The following is an 18,085-nucleotide window of genomic DNA, read 5'->3' on the forward strand; positions in this document are numbered from 1 at the left end:
ATTAATATAGGCAGGCATTTACCTATAGTGAGTGTTATTCACACTTGGATAGGTCACATGTATTGCTGGTTAAGTTCTAGAACTGGTGAGCAAAGAGGTGTCCTAAAATAACAACATAAGGTTTTTCATGAATGATAGATGCTAGCCTAATTTGCCTCTCTAGATATTTAAAAACCACAAAGTAACTCTTTTCTATTTAATCCCTTCTTTGAGTTATACTCAAGTAGCTAATTCTTTGCAGTAAGACTCATACTTCTGTTTTTCCTAAACTTGGTAGGAGTTCTGGGTTTCAAGTGTAATATAGACAGTTTGGGTTGTTATCACCCAAATAAATGAAATCAAAAGGGTTCTGTATTTTCCAGTTAAAACTATTTTTAAATAAAGTTAAAGTGTTGTGAGCTGTTGACTGACAAACATTAAGTGACCAGAATTAGGGGCATAATGGGTGTTTTTTCCTCCTCCTTAATACACCACATCACCCTCTCCAGAAGAAATAGTTTATTCACTTATTTATACCAGTAGAAGCAGAATTATCTTGAATCTGTCTATAGAAGTTGGAACTAAATAAACAGATAGTTTTGCTTCATTAGGAGAGAATCCTGTTTTGCATGAAACTTGTGGAAGAAGCATTCCATAAGAGCCCATTTCCCCTACAAACAATGCTCAAGAGATCACTTTTGTTATTACTGGTCAGTATGCTTCCTCTGAGTCCCTATCTATACCAGATCGCAAATCCCTTCCCGTGCCAGACAGTTTTAAACTCAAACCACACCAAATCTGCAACCAACCAACCAAATAAAGAACTAGTCTGGGAGATTATGAAGTCTCCTTTTGAGGGCCAAAAAGATGCTAGGATAGCCAGAGCCTTGGGTATTTCAGAAATCTAACTTTTTACACACACGTCCCAGGGCCTTCACACATTTCAGCTTTGAGCTTAATCAAATTTCACACACAGGTGGAAAGCCTATCTCTTCTCCACATGTACACTGGTTCCTCCTCTTCATTCTAATCTTCACTCCTACATAATCCACACCTACCTTGACAGCTAGTACAATTTCTAGCTGAAATGTGGGAAAGAGAAAAGAAACCTATCCTAAGTTAGAAAAGTTTAGGGAACAAGATGTCCTAAGGATTCTAAATAAGAATGGGGTATATTTCTATATATAAATGCTATCAACATCAAAGACTCAGTAAACAGAAAAGGTCCATTCCTATAAATGCTAGAAGGAATTTGGTTCATGTGAGTCAGAGAACACAAACACAGTTACTTTTTCCAATCCAAATTTCTTGCCTGCTTTAGCTGGATCCTTTAAGGTAACTTTAGATGATTCTGTTTCATTAATGCAGAATGGGATATGAATTCTGATCTTGGGGCTGCAGGCACTTAACCAAATTATCAAGCTGTCTACAATGATGGTTTACTTGAAACATTTCTTCTGAGCATGAGGGTTTTTTCTTGTATCAAATGAGTAAGGACTCACGGCAGGGAGGGGAAAAAAAAAGGTACTTGTCAGTTTGCAAGTCACAGACAGTTTATCTTTCTATAATTAGATTAGGAGAAAAAAAATGAAGAACACACTGTAGCGGGAAGAAAAGTCTTCCAGGGTCTGGCATCTGTAAGGAAACAAGAAAAAAATAAGAGTTCTTAGTTCCTTTCAATGACAAAAGCACCAACCACATCCGACAACAGGCCACACAACTATAGCCCAATTACAGTCTCTTGGTCTGCTGGAAGAATCTGTTGTTGTTAAGGGCAGAACACCAGGTACCTTCTGACCCTTAGCTCTTTAGTATTACTAATCACACAGAAACTTGTTAATTGATTTAAAAACATTCTATACAGAGATCAATATACAGTCCTTGATAGTTACCATGGGTGAAGAGAAAATCAGAATTTACCATCCAGGCAACTGACTTCTCCAGACAATTCTGGACTAATTCCAATTAACTTATTTTTTTCTCTTTTCATATACCCTATCTACTCATTAATTTAATAATATTTTTTGAGCTATTACGATGCACATTGAAAGTAAAGTCACTCAGTTCTGCCTGACTCTTTGCAAACCCATGGACTATGTAGTTTGGGTATTCTCCAGGCCAGAATATTGGAGTGGGTAGCCGTGCCCTTCTCCAGGGGATCTTCCCGACCCAGGACCAGCTGAGCTATCAGGGAAGCTCACAATGCATAATAGGGGAACAAAAATGAACACGGTATACCTGCTTCTGAGGCACTTATCTGGTAAAATATTGTTGATGAAAACATAAATGGGATAAAGCATTTAAGTGCAAGGTGAACAAACCCTTTTCATGTATGTGCAATAAAAAAAATTTTCTGCTTACTCTTTAAGTTCCTTAAGGGAATAAGTCATGCCTTCCGTGTGTGTGTGTGTGTGTGTGTGTGTAGCAGTGTGTGTGTGTGTGTGTGTGTGTGTGTGTGTGTGTGTGTGTGTGTGTAGTGTGTGTGTGTCTATCTACCCAAAGAAGAGAATTCTGCAACAACAGGCGTTCAAAAAATGGTGCTTTATTTTTAACTAAGAGGATAAGAAGATCTGTGGCTATTTAAGGATTCTTACCTAAATTTTCCTCCTTATTCCTCTGTGGTAACACGTACAGAAAAATTATCAGTGTGTAATGAGTTTATCACTTTTCCAAAGCAGAAAAGTGTTTAGTCCTAAGTGACAAGAAGTTTCTCCTAGGCTTTCACCATAGAGTAGCCACTGGATAGGTAGCTATCCATACTGGATGAACACCAAACACTTTGAGCAGTGTGCCAGAGAAGGATTCAGAGTTCTTCATTTACCCAGGTCTGTGTGTGCTTTTCTGATGCACTCCACTGCAGTTGCGTCTCTTTGCCTTCTGGGACCAAATCCAATTTTCTGGCTTCCAGATATATTTAATAATTTGATGTCAGAACCTACCAAGAAAAATGGCCCGTCCCTAGAAGCAACTGATAAATATTATTGTTCTCAGCTAAGGGGTGTTTGCTTTTAGAATATCTTTTGTTTCTCAACAGAAGAAACATCAGTTTTGGTACAAAACAAACCCTAGCTCGCAGAAGATCCATCTGCTTCACTGTTCAGAAAAAGTGAATGGACTACAAGGCAACAAGCCAATTACTCATTCATTCAATAAATATTCACTGAAGGCCTAGCATCTCATGACAGTGGGGATTATCATCCCATTCCCGGCCCAACAATATTCCTCTTTTGCCAGAAGCCATGTGGCTGGTCAACCTCAGCCAAGGCAGCCGTTTGAAGCATCAAACCTGGCTCTGCTGTGGGTACATAGGGTATCTCAAAGATGGGCTTCATCTACGAAAACTAAAAGATTTTGGTCTCTTTATATAGATTTTGTAAGGTTCTGCTAAATCAAATATTCAGATAAGATCTACAGTGCAATAAGATCTAGAGACTTTTGGAGACCCAAAACTTTAAAATGCTAGTTAAAAAGTATGCATTTTTTGATGAGTATTAAATTGTACTGCACAGGGAAAGAATTGCAAAGCAGTGAAGCACAGCTGTCTGATTAATCTCAGCCCATTAAAAAGGCATGATAGATGTAGAATGCAACTTTGATTAAAAAAAAAAAGAAAAAGGCAATGTGCACTAACGTTAGGGAGAGCAACTTGGCATGTAACAGAATTCTAATTTAACTAGTAAATGTTTATTCATTAGCATGTAAAGCCATAACAGAGGCTATATACTTAAAAAACGAAAGGCACACACAGAGCTTTAATTTGGTACCATAATCTAAAAGAAAATTGGACCCAGATTGCTTTATGTCCAGTTAAATCTTGCTACCATCTGAAAAAATTATGAAATAAAACTGAAACACTTACTTGATGAAATATTCAGTTACTGTGCATTTCCATCTATGGAGTAGAAATATTTCAAAATAAATACACCATGTCAATTGAAATTCACTCCACCCCCTAGTCTTACTAAACACAAATGATTTATTCCTGGGGTATATGGAATTATATAATAAAGCAGAATTTAAAATTAGTGACTGGATTTCAGCACGGAAAAAGAAAATAGTCTTCCACCTATCAAGCCTTAGGGCATATGATTAGGTAACCTCATATTGGGGGAAATGCAACTATCCAAAGGGAAATGTTTTAAAGGGGATCCTGTAGCCACCTAAAAATTAGCTCAAACAACAACAAAGACTGAAATCAAGGAAATCTGAATTTGGGGGCAACATCAGGAAAAGGAAGTTTATATTAAATAAAAATGACAGTATGTTGGGTGTACCAATATATGGGAATTTCTTTACTAGGGTGGTATGACATGAATTTCAGACCTATTTACTCAGCATTGTCTCCAAGGCCTTGGGAAGACATCTGAATACCATTCTTATGCTGGTTCTTATAACATTACTTTCATTTTGTCTCTACCCATTACCTTTCAGGCCCTTGCAATCCAATTTCTAATCCCAATTCCCTATTGATATTATGCTTTAAAAATCAGGGATGATTTCCTCCTAGTTAAAATAGTCTTTTTATTGGTCCCAAATTTATCCATGGAATCCGATGTCAGTGGTCACCCTTGTTTTTTCTTTCTCGGTTTGAGTTTTATTTGCAAAAATGTAATTTTTTAAGCCATCAGTAATTCACAATTGAAGTAGGCATTTATTCATACCTGAAACCAAAGGCTTGAGATGGGGGTAGAGAAATGTTATAAGAGAGGTGGGAGTGGGCAGGAAACAAAAAGAACTGAAAAGGCAGGAAAAGGAAACGTGGGGATAATTCTGGTCTGGTCTTGGGAGTTAAGAGACTCATTCAGGGTCCAGATCTGCCAACTACCAGCAAAGCAAACAATTTTTTGTGCAATTAGTATGTATTTTATAATTAAAAAATTTTAACCAAAACGTTCCTTGTTTATAGTTTTGAAGAGCAGATAAGAATACTGATGAGAGCACACAGCATAGAGCTTTCTGTCAGGAAGCTCAACTAGTATGCACGTGTGCTCAGTTGCTAAGATGTGTCTGACTCTTTGTGACCCCAGGCTCCTCTGTTCATGGGATTTCCCAGGCAAGAATACTGGAGTGGGTTGCCCTTTCTTTCTCCATCACCCTGTCTTGAAAATATTCTTTAGGCTTCTGTGATCCTGTACTTGCCTGTTACTAACCAGGGTTAGGACCAGGGTGAGATGAGTGATGTGCTTAAGATGCAAAATCTGGGGAGGCGCTCACTCTCAGGGCCATACGGGTGCAAGGCATTCGGTATTCAGACTGAACATGTCCTTGAATAATTAAGACCAACTGTATTTATTTAGTACAACACATAGCAAGAACATTTTGCCACTATTTCACTTACTGTTTTTCCATGGCAGAACATATGGAAGAGACTTGGGAACACGCATGCCTGAAGCCAGGTTACTCTTATGTTCCATAACTATGTTGCTTGCAGGGCTGCAAAAAGAGAGATGAATTTGAGTATGCTGGCATATTTGCATTCTTTAGGCAGGCAAACATAAGACAATCAAAATGTGTTTTTTGTAATTTGGGGAAAAACAACCACCTACATTCTGAAATGTAAACACATTTCCATCAAAACATTCTTGCAATTAGAATGATTACCACTTCTCTGGATAGCTCACTGTTCTGTACAGGCATTAAGATGGGTTTAACCATTTTCATTTTCTAGAAATTGAGATAAACAGCAATGCCATCTACTGTTCAATTGTATGACAGGCTCATCAACTCACTCAATATACATAAGAGATAAAAAATGCCAAGACAACCAAACTAAAGGCCACAAATCTCACAGAATTGAGATAAAATTAAAATTGTACCAATGGAATTCATCTTTAAGTTTTTCTATCTCAGTGTACACATAAACTACAAGTAACTGTACACTTATAATAACTGACTTTAGGAGCTAAAAAATAAAAATTGGTTAAGTATTCTATTTGAGGATAAAATGAAGTCTACTATCTAATATTTTCATTTTCTAATCTGGAAATGCTCTCATTTGGGTTTGAAATATGATCTTTTTTTTTCTTGTTGGCCACACTATATGGCTTATGGGATCTTAGTTCCCCAGCCAGGGATGGAACCTGCACCCTTGGTAGTGAAAGTGTGGCATTCTAACTACTGGACTGCCAGGGAATTCGGAACATGATCCTAAAAGGTTTGAAGATCAAGTGGTAATGAAAAATCTTAGAGATTTAAATTAGATACAAAATCAGTGGGGAAGGAGATGAGTTTTTTCCATACATAATTGGTATTATGGATTGTCCAATCTCAAATCAGAAACTTTTAAGATTACTTTTTCCTTAGACACTAGTTATCCAGAGCAAAAATAACACATATAGTACAGCTACATAAGTTTTTCAAAGCATTAAAATAACATGAACTTAGCAAAAACTCTTAAGACATAAGAAGGGCTGGCGCCACTGTCTCCTGTGCTAGACTACAAGCTAGTATTTTTGTGTTCCCACAGGAATTAATGCAAAGCATGTGACCTTTTTATGACTCAAGGAATAAATAGAAAAAAAACCACCAAAACTATATCTAGACAAATTACCACCAAGTAACATCATTGAGGAAAGAGGTCAATACATGCTCTGGAGCCTTCTGTTGGTAACAGAGCACTTTGATTCTGGGAGGAAGTGGTGGGAATGAGATCTTTTCATTTACCTATTGTTGCCACAGTAGTTGGCTGTGCCCCAGACAAATGGGGTGCTGGTCTGTTCCCACAAATCTGCCAAAGGAAACAAAACACAGTTTGTGGTGCTACTAGGTAAAACACCAATTCATGCTTGTCGAATTTGTGAGATGAGAAATAATAAACAAGTTCAGAGAAGCAAGTAAAAACTGGTCAAGTACCCTAAGTGACACAGTAGCAAGAATTTAACTGAAGGATAGAAACACAAGCGACATAAATAATAATAAACGTGCCTGCTGCTGCTGCTGCTAAGTCGCTTCAGTCGTATCCGACTCTGTGCGACCCCATAGATGGCAGCCCACCAGGCTCCCCCGTCCCTGGGATTCTCCAGGCAAGAACACTGGAGTGGGTTGCCATTTCCTTCTCCAATGCATGAAAGTGAAAAGGGAAAGTGAAGTCGCTCAGTTGTGTCCAACTCTTATCGACCCCATGGACTGCAGCCCACCAGGCTCCTCCGTCCATGGGATTTTCCAGGCAAGAGTACTGGAGTGGGGTGCCATTGCCTTCTCCGAATAAACATGACTAGTAACAACCAAACACAGATGGTATAACACAATTTATGGAAAAAACATATGTAAAGTAGTGTTCTTTTCCAATCAAGTGGGAAAGGCTGTTCCGTGTGTCTGCACAGAGATACAACTGTCTTTGTACTGGGGCTCAGTAAGAATAATAAGGCATTCTGAACAACATGGTATGTTCATAAAAAAGGAGACCCTTCCTTCTGTCTAGAGCAAACGACTCCAGAGTTTGGCACTGTGGAGAAAGAGACGTGGAGGCCCCTCACCTTTGTCCCAGTCTTCATCGCAAGGAGGGCACCGCCACGTGCTCTCAGCCATAGTCTCTTGTCCAAGGCTCCTGGTTTGGTTGACTGCAAGACAACAGAGATTCTGACTGAAGAAGGGGACACTGCCAAGTTATTATATTTAAAGGAGTTAGTGGCTTAAAAGGTTGCAGGGTCTTTGTTTCTGAAAAATGGATAGGATGAAAGCTAAACAGGTCTTATCTCCTTTTCGACAGAAGACAAGAAAGAGAAGCAGAAACAAAGATGTTTGCTGTATTTACGGTAATAAAAGAATTTTTATTTTTAAACGAATTATTAGTAAAATCAATCAGGTTGTTCAGAAGAAAAAGAAGTCTGGCACCTGACAATCTTTTGCTGCTAAGATTAAAAATCTCAAAGGCAGAAAGGTATTGTTTTTCTGAAATGATGAAAGCCAAAAATCAAGGTGACAATGTAGCATCATATAAATTTGACGGAGCTAACCTCCAGTACTGAAACATCTTAGCTAGTCAGTCTTACCTACATCCTGCTCAATACAGCTTTTGTCATCACAGCTTGAGATATGATGACTGATTTCAGCCCGAGGAACCTGATGGCGAGCATTGAAGGGACAAGTTGCCAGTTTGTTTGCGACATCAGGATGATTCTGGGAAAAAAATTAAAGTGGTTTTTCAATAAACTTGTGGTGGAACTGTGATAGGTACACTCAGCAGAACATTAAGAGAGATTTATTTATCACCTATACAGATCACAGAGACATTACCTCTTTGTTATGATTATAAAGACTGACAACACAGATATTGGGGTTAAAATGGTTTATAAGGAAGTAAACAGTGAATTTAAGATTGGGTATTTGAATCATATATTCTCCCTGTTTACTTCTCAGGGTCACACGAGTCCGGTGGGACAGCCTGTAAGGCACAGCCTGTAAGGCACAGCTCTCTGGATGTCTTTGAAAGCTGATATTCAGGACGAACAGCAACACTAAAACACACTTTGTCTGCATTGCAGTAGCGCCCCTGCTGCTGCAGTACAAGAGTGCAGGAAAATAGCTGTGGGAAGGGAGCTGCAGAAGAGGCAAACCCAGTGATTTTTCAGATTAACACAGGAACACTTCTTTAAAGTAACGATGCCTGAAATGAGGCTCTGAACAATTTGTCCTTTATTTCAGCTATTTCACTAAGGAAAAGTCCAGATGATAGAGAACTCTGTTGACCAAGTTCCTTATTTTAATACAAAACAAGAAAACAAAACAAAGTGTTTAATATAACCCAAATGCTATGTTAAGTTTACCAGCAATTAAGAAATTAGGAGAAGCAAAAGATATATCACAAATGATACTCAAAAAAGTAAAAATAATGTAAAGTGGGGAGAAGGGTGCAAAAAAATAGAAGATGGAGAAAATTGTGAGGGCAGGTATCTCCATGATTTTTTAAAGGGACAGTGGGCATTCTAATGCAAAGGTTTTGTGGCTGAAGATTAAGAGCATTAGGAGAGGGGAGTTATGATGATGGCTCCCTTTCCCAACCTTTCTCCTTGGGACATGTCTGAGAGCCTACAGGAGGAAGTTGTGGTGGTATCTGCTGGTCTCTAATGTCTAGGTTCAACCTTAAGGAATTCTTGCTCTAGACATTGAAAGGAGCTGAGAAATAATCAACAATGGCATTATAATCACGTCTCCAGGACTGCAAGAGAAACATCCCTTGAAGAATATTAATGCATATGTGAACTGTATGCAGGTTTGGATTAAATACCTAAATTGTTTTCCAAGCATAAATCCTGGCAGAACTCTGGCCTCTGTATCTGACCTTTCTATTCTAACCACCCTTTCAAACTGTCTCAATTAATACATCAGCATTAAATTAGCTTATATCAACTAAATCTACAAAAGGTGACCAGAGGGAAAAAACTCTTCGAGCTTTTTTTTCCCCGCTCCCCCTAAAGATGCTTACTGTTGAAACTTGGAGAAATAGTTATTTTTATGAATAATCTTTTCTTGGGTTAACCTCTAGCTGTTCAACTTCTCTAACAATTCTAAACAAACAAACAAAAAAATCAGAAATAAGTGTATTACAGTACTCAATCCTTATCAGGACAATAAGTACATCAAATTTACAAGGCAAGAATGATTTCTTATCACTAGTAAAAATTAGTGTTTCCTCTGTTTCACAGAGGGTGAGAAGACCAGAGAGAAACTGTTTAAGGGTGCTGTGTCACTAGTTGGGGGAAAAACCAAAATGAGAAAAAACTTACATACCCAAGAAATAAAGAAATTCTTTTCTATAAATGTTGGCATTTAACCCAAAGCAATTCTGGCATTTAATTAAAACATATATGCTAAAATTCTTTGATATTTATAAAACTTGGTTTTTTAAAAGAATTCAGGAGGCCATCACCGGGCAAATTGAGAAAATAATACCATACCTTTCTGCACTTGATAAGATGATAAGGAAACCTGCAGGCCCTGATCTGGTGGTTTTTATCATAGGGGCATTGTAACAGCTTTTCAGGGTCCAGAGTATCGACTGAAAGACAGAAAAACAGGCTAAGTATAAAGCTTAACAGGCCCTTGCAACATTTCAGCATCCTTGGCACATGGATTTTTCAACAGCATCTGTTAAGAACTGAACAAGACAGCCTAACAACAACTTGAAAGTTTTTTTTTAAAGGGTGACTAAAAACATCTGAAAACGTAAGATAAAACTGTGTTATTGAATCTTCATTAAGTCCAGCAAAACCAGCATTCATGGGGTGGGGTCAAAGTTCACATTTGGTTGTACATAAATACTGTTGTTTTTATTGTTGGTAATCCTTATTATAACAAAAAATTAAACGATACGTCTTTTCCTTTTCTGAAAGTGCTAATTCAGGGTCATTCTTTTCTCTAGCTAGTTCAACCAAAACTTCCCAGGCAGTATACTGAAGGTTGGAACGGACAATGTATTGATATACTGATGTGGGGGTCCACCGCACATGTGCCCCCTAGTCCCCAACTAGTCTTAGGGCAAGCTGAGGGTAGTTAACCCCCTACACCAGCATCCCTATTTACTAGTTTGTCATGACATGAAAAAAGTTGGTAAGCACTGCTCTATATCAGTTATATGTTCTATGGAAGCTTAGGAAATACTCGTTCATAGATTTATTTTTTTGTCTGCCTGATTTAATGTACTTCTCGAAATAGCTCCTAGTCAGTGAATCTAGTTACCTCTCAAATGAGACCAATACCTTTACCAAATTGGTAAAGATTCCAAAATTTCATATTTTGGAACATAATGAGAAAAAACCCCCTACAGAATTCTTTAATCTGATGATCATGAAACTGGCCAGATAAAAAGTAGAAAGAATAATCTGCAAAAATAGAACCTCCTAAGTTTGAGACAACTGCACATATATGAGGCTACTGTGAGAAAGCCAACCCCTAACCTATATTGTGCAATTTAAAAGTACCCTTCGAAGACTATACTTTCAGGCTCCATTTCAATAGTTTAATAGACTCTAGAGAAGTTTCTCATAACATGTAAAACTAATCTTAGGTTCTGCAAAATGTCCAGGCTGAGCCCCAAATTTTAAGAATCTTGGTTAAAGGAGAGAAGTTAAACAGTTAAGTACATTTTGAATATATTATGAGGACAAGAGGCAATCTAATAAAATGCTGTTGCCACCACTGAAGGCAATAATAAAAGTGAAATAAGATAAACAATTCACATTTGATAAGAAGCTTATAAACCAAGAGACTGCTATGAAAATCAGAAGCCAGGGGAACTGAAACAGTGTCCCTGGAAGAGTGGTAAACATGGGATAAATTGCTAACCGTGATCGTGATGCAAATGAGTCAGAAAGGTGACTTGAAGGACAGAATGAACAGGAATGAAAAGTCTTAAAGGACAAGCAGGCTTATTATGCCAACCAGGCTCATCCTGAGCAGTGATCCTTTCACATTTCTGAAGCTTCAGGATACACAGGAAGAGTATACAGATGAAATTCTTGTTAGTTTTCCTCCATTTAATCCATTTTATCACAAGCAAATGATAGGCCGTGTCAGGAGCTGACAGACTGGACATACTTTATGATTCATACACATGTTACTGCCCATACAGTGGCATACATCAGAGTTAATAATGATAGCTTCCTACTAAAACGCTTTACTTTTTGGTCTCTGATAACTAAGGTCTGCTCTAAACGGGTCTTTTATTTAAAGATTAAACATTTTTCAATTTTATGTTTAATTTAAAATTTTTAATGGTAATAATATAAATAACAAAATTCATCACATTAACTATTTAAAAGTGTACAGTTTATTGGTGTTAATTATATTCACGTTGTTGTGAATCTAGACAACCTCTAGAAATTTTCACCTTGCAAAACAAACTCTATACCCATTAAATAACTCCCATTGCCTCCTCCCTGAAACCGCTGGCAGCCATTATTCTACTTTTTGTTTCTATGAGTTTGACTATTCTAGATATTTCATACAAGTGAAATCACATGGCATGTGGTCTTTTTGTGATTCAGTTCAGTTTAGTTGCTCAGTCATGTCCAACTCTTTGCGACCCCATTAACTGCAACACGCCAGGCCTCCCTGTCCATCCATCACCAACTCCTGGAGTTCACTCAAACTCATGTCCATCGAGTCGGTGATGCCATCCAGCCATCTCATCCTCTGTCGTCCCCTTCTCCTGCCCCCAATCCCTCCCAGCATCAGAGTCTTTTCCAATGAGTCAACTCTTCACATGAGGTGGCCAAAGTATTGGAGTTTCAGCTTTAGCATCAGTCCTTCCAAAGAACACCCAGGACTGATCTCCTTGCAGTCCAAGGGACTCTCAAGAGTCTTCTCCAACACCACAGTTCAAAAGCATCAATTCTTCGGCGCTCGGCTTTCTTCACAGTCCAACTCTCACATCCATGCATGACCACTGGAAAAACCATAGCCTTGACTAGACGGACCTTTGTTAGCAAAGTAATGTCTCTGCTTTTGAATATGCTATCTAGGTTGGTCATAACTTTCCTTCCAAGGAGTAAGCGTCTTTTAATTTCATGGCTGCAATCACCATCTGCAGTGATTTTGGAGCCCCCAAAAATAAAGTCTGACACTGTTTCCCCATCTATTTCCCATGAAGTGATGGGACCAGATGCCATGATCTTAGTTTTCTGAATGTTGAGATTTAAGCCAACTTTTTCACTCTCCTCTTTCACTTTCATCAAGAGGCTTTTGAGTTCCTCTTCACTTTCTGCCATAAGGGTGGTGTCATCTGCATATCTGAGGTTATTGATATTTCTCCCGGCAGTCTTGATTCCAGCTTGTGCTTCTTCCAGCCCAGCGTTTCTCATGATGTACTCTGCATAGAAGTTAAATAAGCAGGGTGACAATATACAGCCTTGACGGACTCCTTTTCCTATTTGGAACCAGTCTGTTGTTCCATGTGCAGTTCTTTTTGTGATTAATTAAATTACCACAATGTCCTCAGAGTGTAGCATGTGACAGGATTTCCTGTAACTATTTTATTTGCTTTTCTTTAAAAAACAAACAAACTTAACAGCTCCTTCTGTATCAGTGAAATGTAAGAAACATTTCCCTGCTGTGTATGGATGTAGCACAGATTCTTACTCAGTTCCCTTACTGATACATTTACGTTGTTTCTAGTTTTTACTATTACATAAATGCTGTGGCTAGCAACCTAATATATACTTATCTGTGTACTGTATGAGTATTTTCCTTGGGCAGATACCTAGGAGTACTGCACAAAGTAGTATATGAAATTAAAGTTGTAACAAATAATATTGAACTCCTCAGCAAAAAAATTTTTTAGAATGTCCCTTAAATTGGTTTACCTGTTTTTTAACATTAAAAAAATTTTAAATTTCTTTTTAATTGGAGATAATTGCTTTACAATAATTTGTTGGTTTCTGCCATACATCAACACGAATCAGCCATGTTCCCCTCCCTCTCACCTCCCACCCCATCCCAGCTCTCTAGATTGTTAGAGATCAGCAAAAATCTTGAGTGACTTTTTGGGAATATAATTTAATTCGGAAAACAAAGTAGGCCTCATGGACAAGCTTCCTCCAAAAGCACAGACTCAGATATTCCTCACACTTGGATAGGGTCCAGAACCCATGGTGAGAAATGGAGGAAACTGCACGGAAATGAGGAACCAGACCTGACAAGAGTATCATCAGCTAAGAGGTACTGCCTGAAGACAGAAGCTGGAGAGCCTCAGGAATCTGGCAGATTAGAGAGTTTTAGATCAGTTGGGGGGAAAGGTCAAGTACATTCTAAACAGTATTTCTCACTTTAACTTGATTCCTGGTGTTAAATCACTTGAGGACTATAGATTCTGATTCAGCACGTTTGAGATGAGGCCTGAGATTATGCATTTCTAACATACTGCCAGGTTCTTTTTTTTTTTTAAATCTTAAAAACAGTGAAACTTTACCAAGACACAGATAAACAGAAAAAAATGCTATGCTTAAGAGTTGAGTCTTTACAAGCCAATATATTTTACTAAATTTACTTAACCACAAACTTAAAAATTTTAAAGAAACAGCAAAATTAACCATTTCCTTCTTTCTTTAACAAACATCTACTGATTAAAAAAGTCTGTGCTATGTAGCAGTAATTACAAGAACCAAGTGATATTTTTCTAAGAAAAAAATCACCACTGGAAAAAGTAAAGAATACGAGACATAAAGGGAGATGATGCTTTCTAATTTAACAGAGTAGTAAGCTTCCAAGAATAAATATAAATCTCTTGTATCTATCTCACACAGAAATCTCAGATTTTAATTAACATATTTTTAGAAAAATTAAGGAAGTGAAGCAGGGAGCCCTAAGGAAGATCAAGGAGAATCAGACTTCTAGATCCATTATTCTCAAAGTATGGTCCTTATTAGCATTACCACCTGGGAGCGTGTTAGAAATGCAAATTCTTGAGTCCCAGACCTTCTGAATCAAAAATTTGGGGGGAGGGCTCCAGAAACCTGTGTCTTAACAAGTATCCCAGGTGATTCTTCGGCATGCTATAGTAGATATTTAATAAAGACTGTTTCCATGTAATTTCTACCTGTTGGTGATAAAGGTTCTATTGGACTCTTCCTTGAAGGCAGAATGGAACTAAAATATCTTTCAGTTAGAACTTAAGAGATTCTGAACAAGATAGCAAGGTAAGAAACAAAGGCAGCCTTGTTGACAAGTTTCATCCACTGAGATGTTCCTCAAACTTGGTCAGGGTCTAGAAACCATAGTGCCTAGAGGTATCAAGTAGGGCACTACATATAAACAACATACAAGGCTCTGGTTCTGACTCTGTCCCCAACAACGTAACCATGGGGTAAATTAGTTAACCTAGGCTCCGTTTTCTGTTGTAAAATTCTAGTGTTGAATGAAATGGTTTTTCAGGCCTCTCTTGTTCTACTCTTGTATGATCCTAGCTCTCCCAGCTCCCATTTGATTTTCTGGGCCATTGAGATTCCTGGATCACTAGAGAAATAAGAATCCTCCCTGCTACTGCTGCTAAGCTGCTTCAGTCATGTCTGACTCTGTGCAACCCCATAGACAGCAGCCCACCAGGCTCCCCCATCCCTGGGATTCTCCAGGCAAGAATACTGGAGTGGGTTGCCATTTCCTTCTCCAATGCATGAAAGTGAAAGGTGAAAGTGAAGTCGCTCAGTCGTGTCCGACTCCTAGCGACCTCATGGACTGCAGCCTTCCAGGCTCCTCCGTCCATGGGATTTTCCAGGCAAGAGTACTGGAGTGGGGTGCCATTGCCTTCTCCAACTAATTCACTAGTTTATTATGCAATAAAATAACAGAGGCTTTGAATAAGTTACACTGGCTAGTAACAACTAATCAGTTTTCTTCCGTGATTACTGTTCTTCTACATAGGATAATTAATTCATGGATGGTCTTTCTGGTCTATCTTCAACTATTCTTACACTACATAATCAATTAGGGACACCTTTTTACAGATATATAAAGAGAACACAGGTAGCTTTAATGTAAGTTGAGTTTGTTAAATCTATTTGTTATGACGAATCCTCCCTAGGATTTCTTTAATCCTAAAAACTCAATGCACATCAATATGAGGTATACCATATTATCCCCAAAAAACAGAAACCAGGGGTTACCATCCCTGTGTCACTAACAGGAGAAACTGAAGTTCTAAAGAATGAAAATTATTCACTTAATAAATAAAAATATAGTTTAACATAGGTGTCCCAACCGGAGCTTTCTCAAAGCTTGATGACTTCTCATACTTTTTAATTTCAAGGGTCCTATTTCAAATTTGGACATTTCTCTGCATTACTAAACAGTCTCACTTTTTCTTCCCAGCAGTTTAGCGAAAAAGTGAATCTTTCTCAACACATTAAAAGTCTTGTCAGAGAGAAAGTTACATGTAAGTAACTTAACTTATTTTCTAAAAGCAACAAGAAGTACTTACTGTAAGTTTCTTCCATGTTGGGAATTAAGGAGCCAAATCCAAAGTGCTGGGGGAAAGAAAAAACTGGATCAGGAAATCAGAAATAAAACATATCAAAAGAAGCCCTAAGAAGTGGAATCAAACTAGAACTGAAGTCACCCAAGTTTAATATAAAAAACCCTTATAGCATCTCCCTCTTCCTATTAGTTTTTCCCCTTTAATGCATTCTTCACTACTTTGAACCATTTTATCACTGCCTAACTCACACTCTTAGAATAGATTCTAGGGCTCACAGTTAAGAAAAACCAAACATGACTACTACTAAAACTGTATTCAGGTGAGAGGATGTCAGTCAATTCTAAGTGCCATTACAACACCTTATCACTTTACCATCCTTTAGGGTTTGATGCTATTTAACATTAGAAGGGGCAAGTCAAGCCCACAAGAACGTTATTTAAACTGCAGGATAAACAAAGGAATAGGGTACTATTTTAAAGTTCTCAAGTCCTTAAAAATACAGGATGATCGGGCTGCCAATCTTGCTTCCCCCTGCCCCTGAGGACTTGGGAACGCTGGAAGCCTATGTCAGACTGTACAGTCAATCCATTCAGTATGCCCAGAGACACGCCAGTTTACTATTTCTATGATTTTTCTTAAACATGATTAGGAAGTATCACACTTTTCCCAGTGATGCTTTATTTCCTCCCCCGCCTCCACGCTAAACCAGACAGATTTGGTTATTTAAATTTCTCAAGGTAATACTCATTCCCTCTGTGCACTGAGGGAACATTTCTGAATGTCAGTACTCAAGAACTGTCCATTTTATAGCTGACAGAATCATAAAAGAATAAGTCTGTAACAGAAATATGGAAGATTAAAAGACAATTTTTAGTTTGAACCCTCTTCCACCTGACTCTCCCCTATTGAGCTCTGTGATTAAACAAACTTATCATTACAAAAAAGACTAAATTTATATAAAACCATCCCCATAGTAAACTTAAAACTGGCTAGATTTACAGTTATTGCCCCTAGAGCCAGCTCTCCTCATACAATTCCACACCCCTTCCCCCCATTCTATGACATAAGCAGTCTTGGAACCTATGATATGAAATACAAGTGATCAGCTGGAACTTGTTTAGTAATTTGCTGCAGAGCCTATTTGTAAATGACAATCACTGGTGAAACTGCCATGAAAAAATAATTTTCATGTCTGAGTTAAGAAATTTTGACCTTCCTTTTGATATGTTATAGTTACTCTATACTTTTTCAACAAAAATAAAAAGAGAACTGGAAGAACCAAACACTATGTTCCTTGATTTTAAGGCATTTAAAGGCACAATCAGTGCCAGATTCAGCAACTTGCAAGAAGCCCCCCTATCCTCTGGGGGCAAAAAGACTAAATTACAGTAGATTAAGGGCACTGGAAACTACAGCCTCATCATTCAGCCTTGTCCATGTAAGTGTCCTATCACTATCAAACTGTTACCAACTTTTCACGTTTTTCCTAGTACTAGACGGCGGTGAAATGCGCACTCAGCAGTCAAGCCTGGGAGCTGGTTGTAGCCTGAAGCAACGGGTTACACGTAACCGAGCTGGGGTCTCAGTAAAACCAACATTTTTCCTCCTTTAAACAAAAGTCAAGAGTCTATTTAAAAATGGGGCTAAATAGAAGAAGGTGGGGAAGGTGCCTAACTTAAAAAACTAAGACTAAGGAGCTAGGGAGGCCCTCGACGGGACGAAGCAGTGGCAGACCCACCGGTTGCCTAAACACCTTTGCTGAGGACCCACAAGGCGGGCAGAAGAGGGAATATACTAGAAGGTGAAAGTATCCTAGTCCACTAACGGTGAGATTTTTGGAGGTCCCCAAGCCAGGACCTGGGCTTCTTTCCTACCTCGGCGGAGACACGCTCTCCTCGCCCCACGGTCGCCTTCGCTCACACCCGTGCCCCAGCAACGCTCCCTTCCGGCCTCTGACGTTAGTGGGTGGGGCCCCCACTTCCTGTGACGCAGCGGGTGCGGGCCGCTCGGATGACTGCCTTCTTGGCACTCCCTTCTTGGTTTCCGCCCATCCTCCTCTCGGGAGGTGGTCCTCCGGCACCTGGAATGACAGTGGCTTTGCGTGCCTGGAACTCGCGCTGCCTTCCCGGCCTCTGTGGGGGCCATCTTAGAAACTAGAATGAGCGCTGAGACATAGCGCTCGAGGAGGGGATGGGACAC

The 18,085-nt window shown here is 38.8% G+C and overlaps 1 protein-coding gene across 1 annotated transcript; it reads right to left on the minus strand.

Moving 5' to 3' along the window:
* Nucleotides 1-1,510: 1,510 nt before the first annotated feature.
* Nucleotides 1,511-17,874, minus strand: GTSF1 (gametocyte specific factor 1). Its single transcript, XM_027543110.1, has 9 exons — nucleotides 17,761-17,874; nucleotides 15,890-15,935; nucleotides 9,876-9,976; nucleotides 7,971-8,097; nucleotides 7,455-7,538; nucleotides 6,643-6,706; nucleotides 5,318-5,412; nucleotides 3,839-3,871; nucleotides 1,511-1,614 (listed from the first exon to the last, which is right to left on the minus strand). The coding sequence occupies exons 2-8, from the start codon at nucleotides 15,903-15,905 to the stop codon at nucleotides 3,855-3,857; spliced, it is 504 nt and encodes a 167-aa protein (XP_027398911.1). The 5' UTR covers nucleotides 15,906-15,935; nucleotides 17,761-17,874; the 3' UTR covers nucleotides 1,511-1,614; nucleotides 3,839-3,854.
* Nucleotides 17,875-18,085: the final 211 nt, after the last annotated feature.

Source organism: Bos indicus x Bos taurus, chromosome 5 (assembly GCF_003369695.1).
Source record: "Bos indicus x Bos taurus breed Angus x Brahman F1 hybrid chromosome 5, Bos_hybrid_MaternalHap_v2.0, whole genome shotgun sequence".
Taxonomy (NCBI): domain Eukaryota; kingdom Metazoa; phylum Chordata; class Mammalia; order Artiodactyla; family Bovidae; genus Bos; species Bos indicus x Bos taurus.

What these genes read in the sequence shown, in the direction of transcription:
- GTSF1 (XM_027543110.1), bottom strand. An exon ending in ATCTTATCAAGTGCAGAAAG is followed by an intron (nt 8,098 to 9,875) that starts GTATGGTATTAT and finishes TTTTTTTCCCAG; the next exon opens with AATCATCCTGATGTCGCAAA. An exon ending in CGATGAAGACTGGGACAAAG is followed by an intron (nt 6,707 to 7,454) that starts GTGAGGGGCCTC and finishes TTCCTTTGGCAG; the next exon opens with ATTTGTGGGAACAGACCAGC.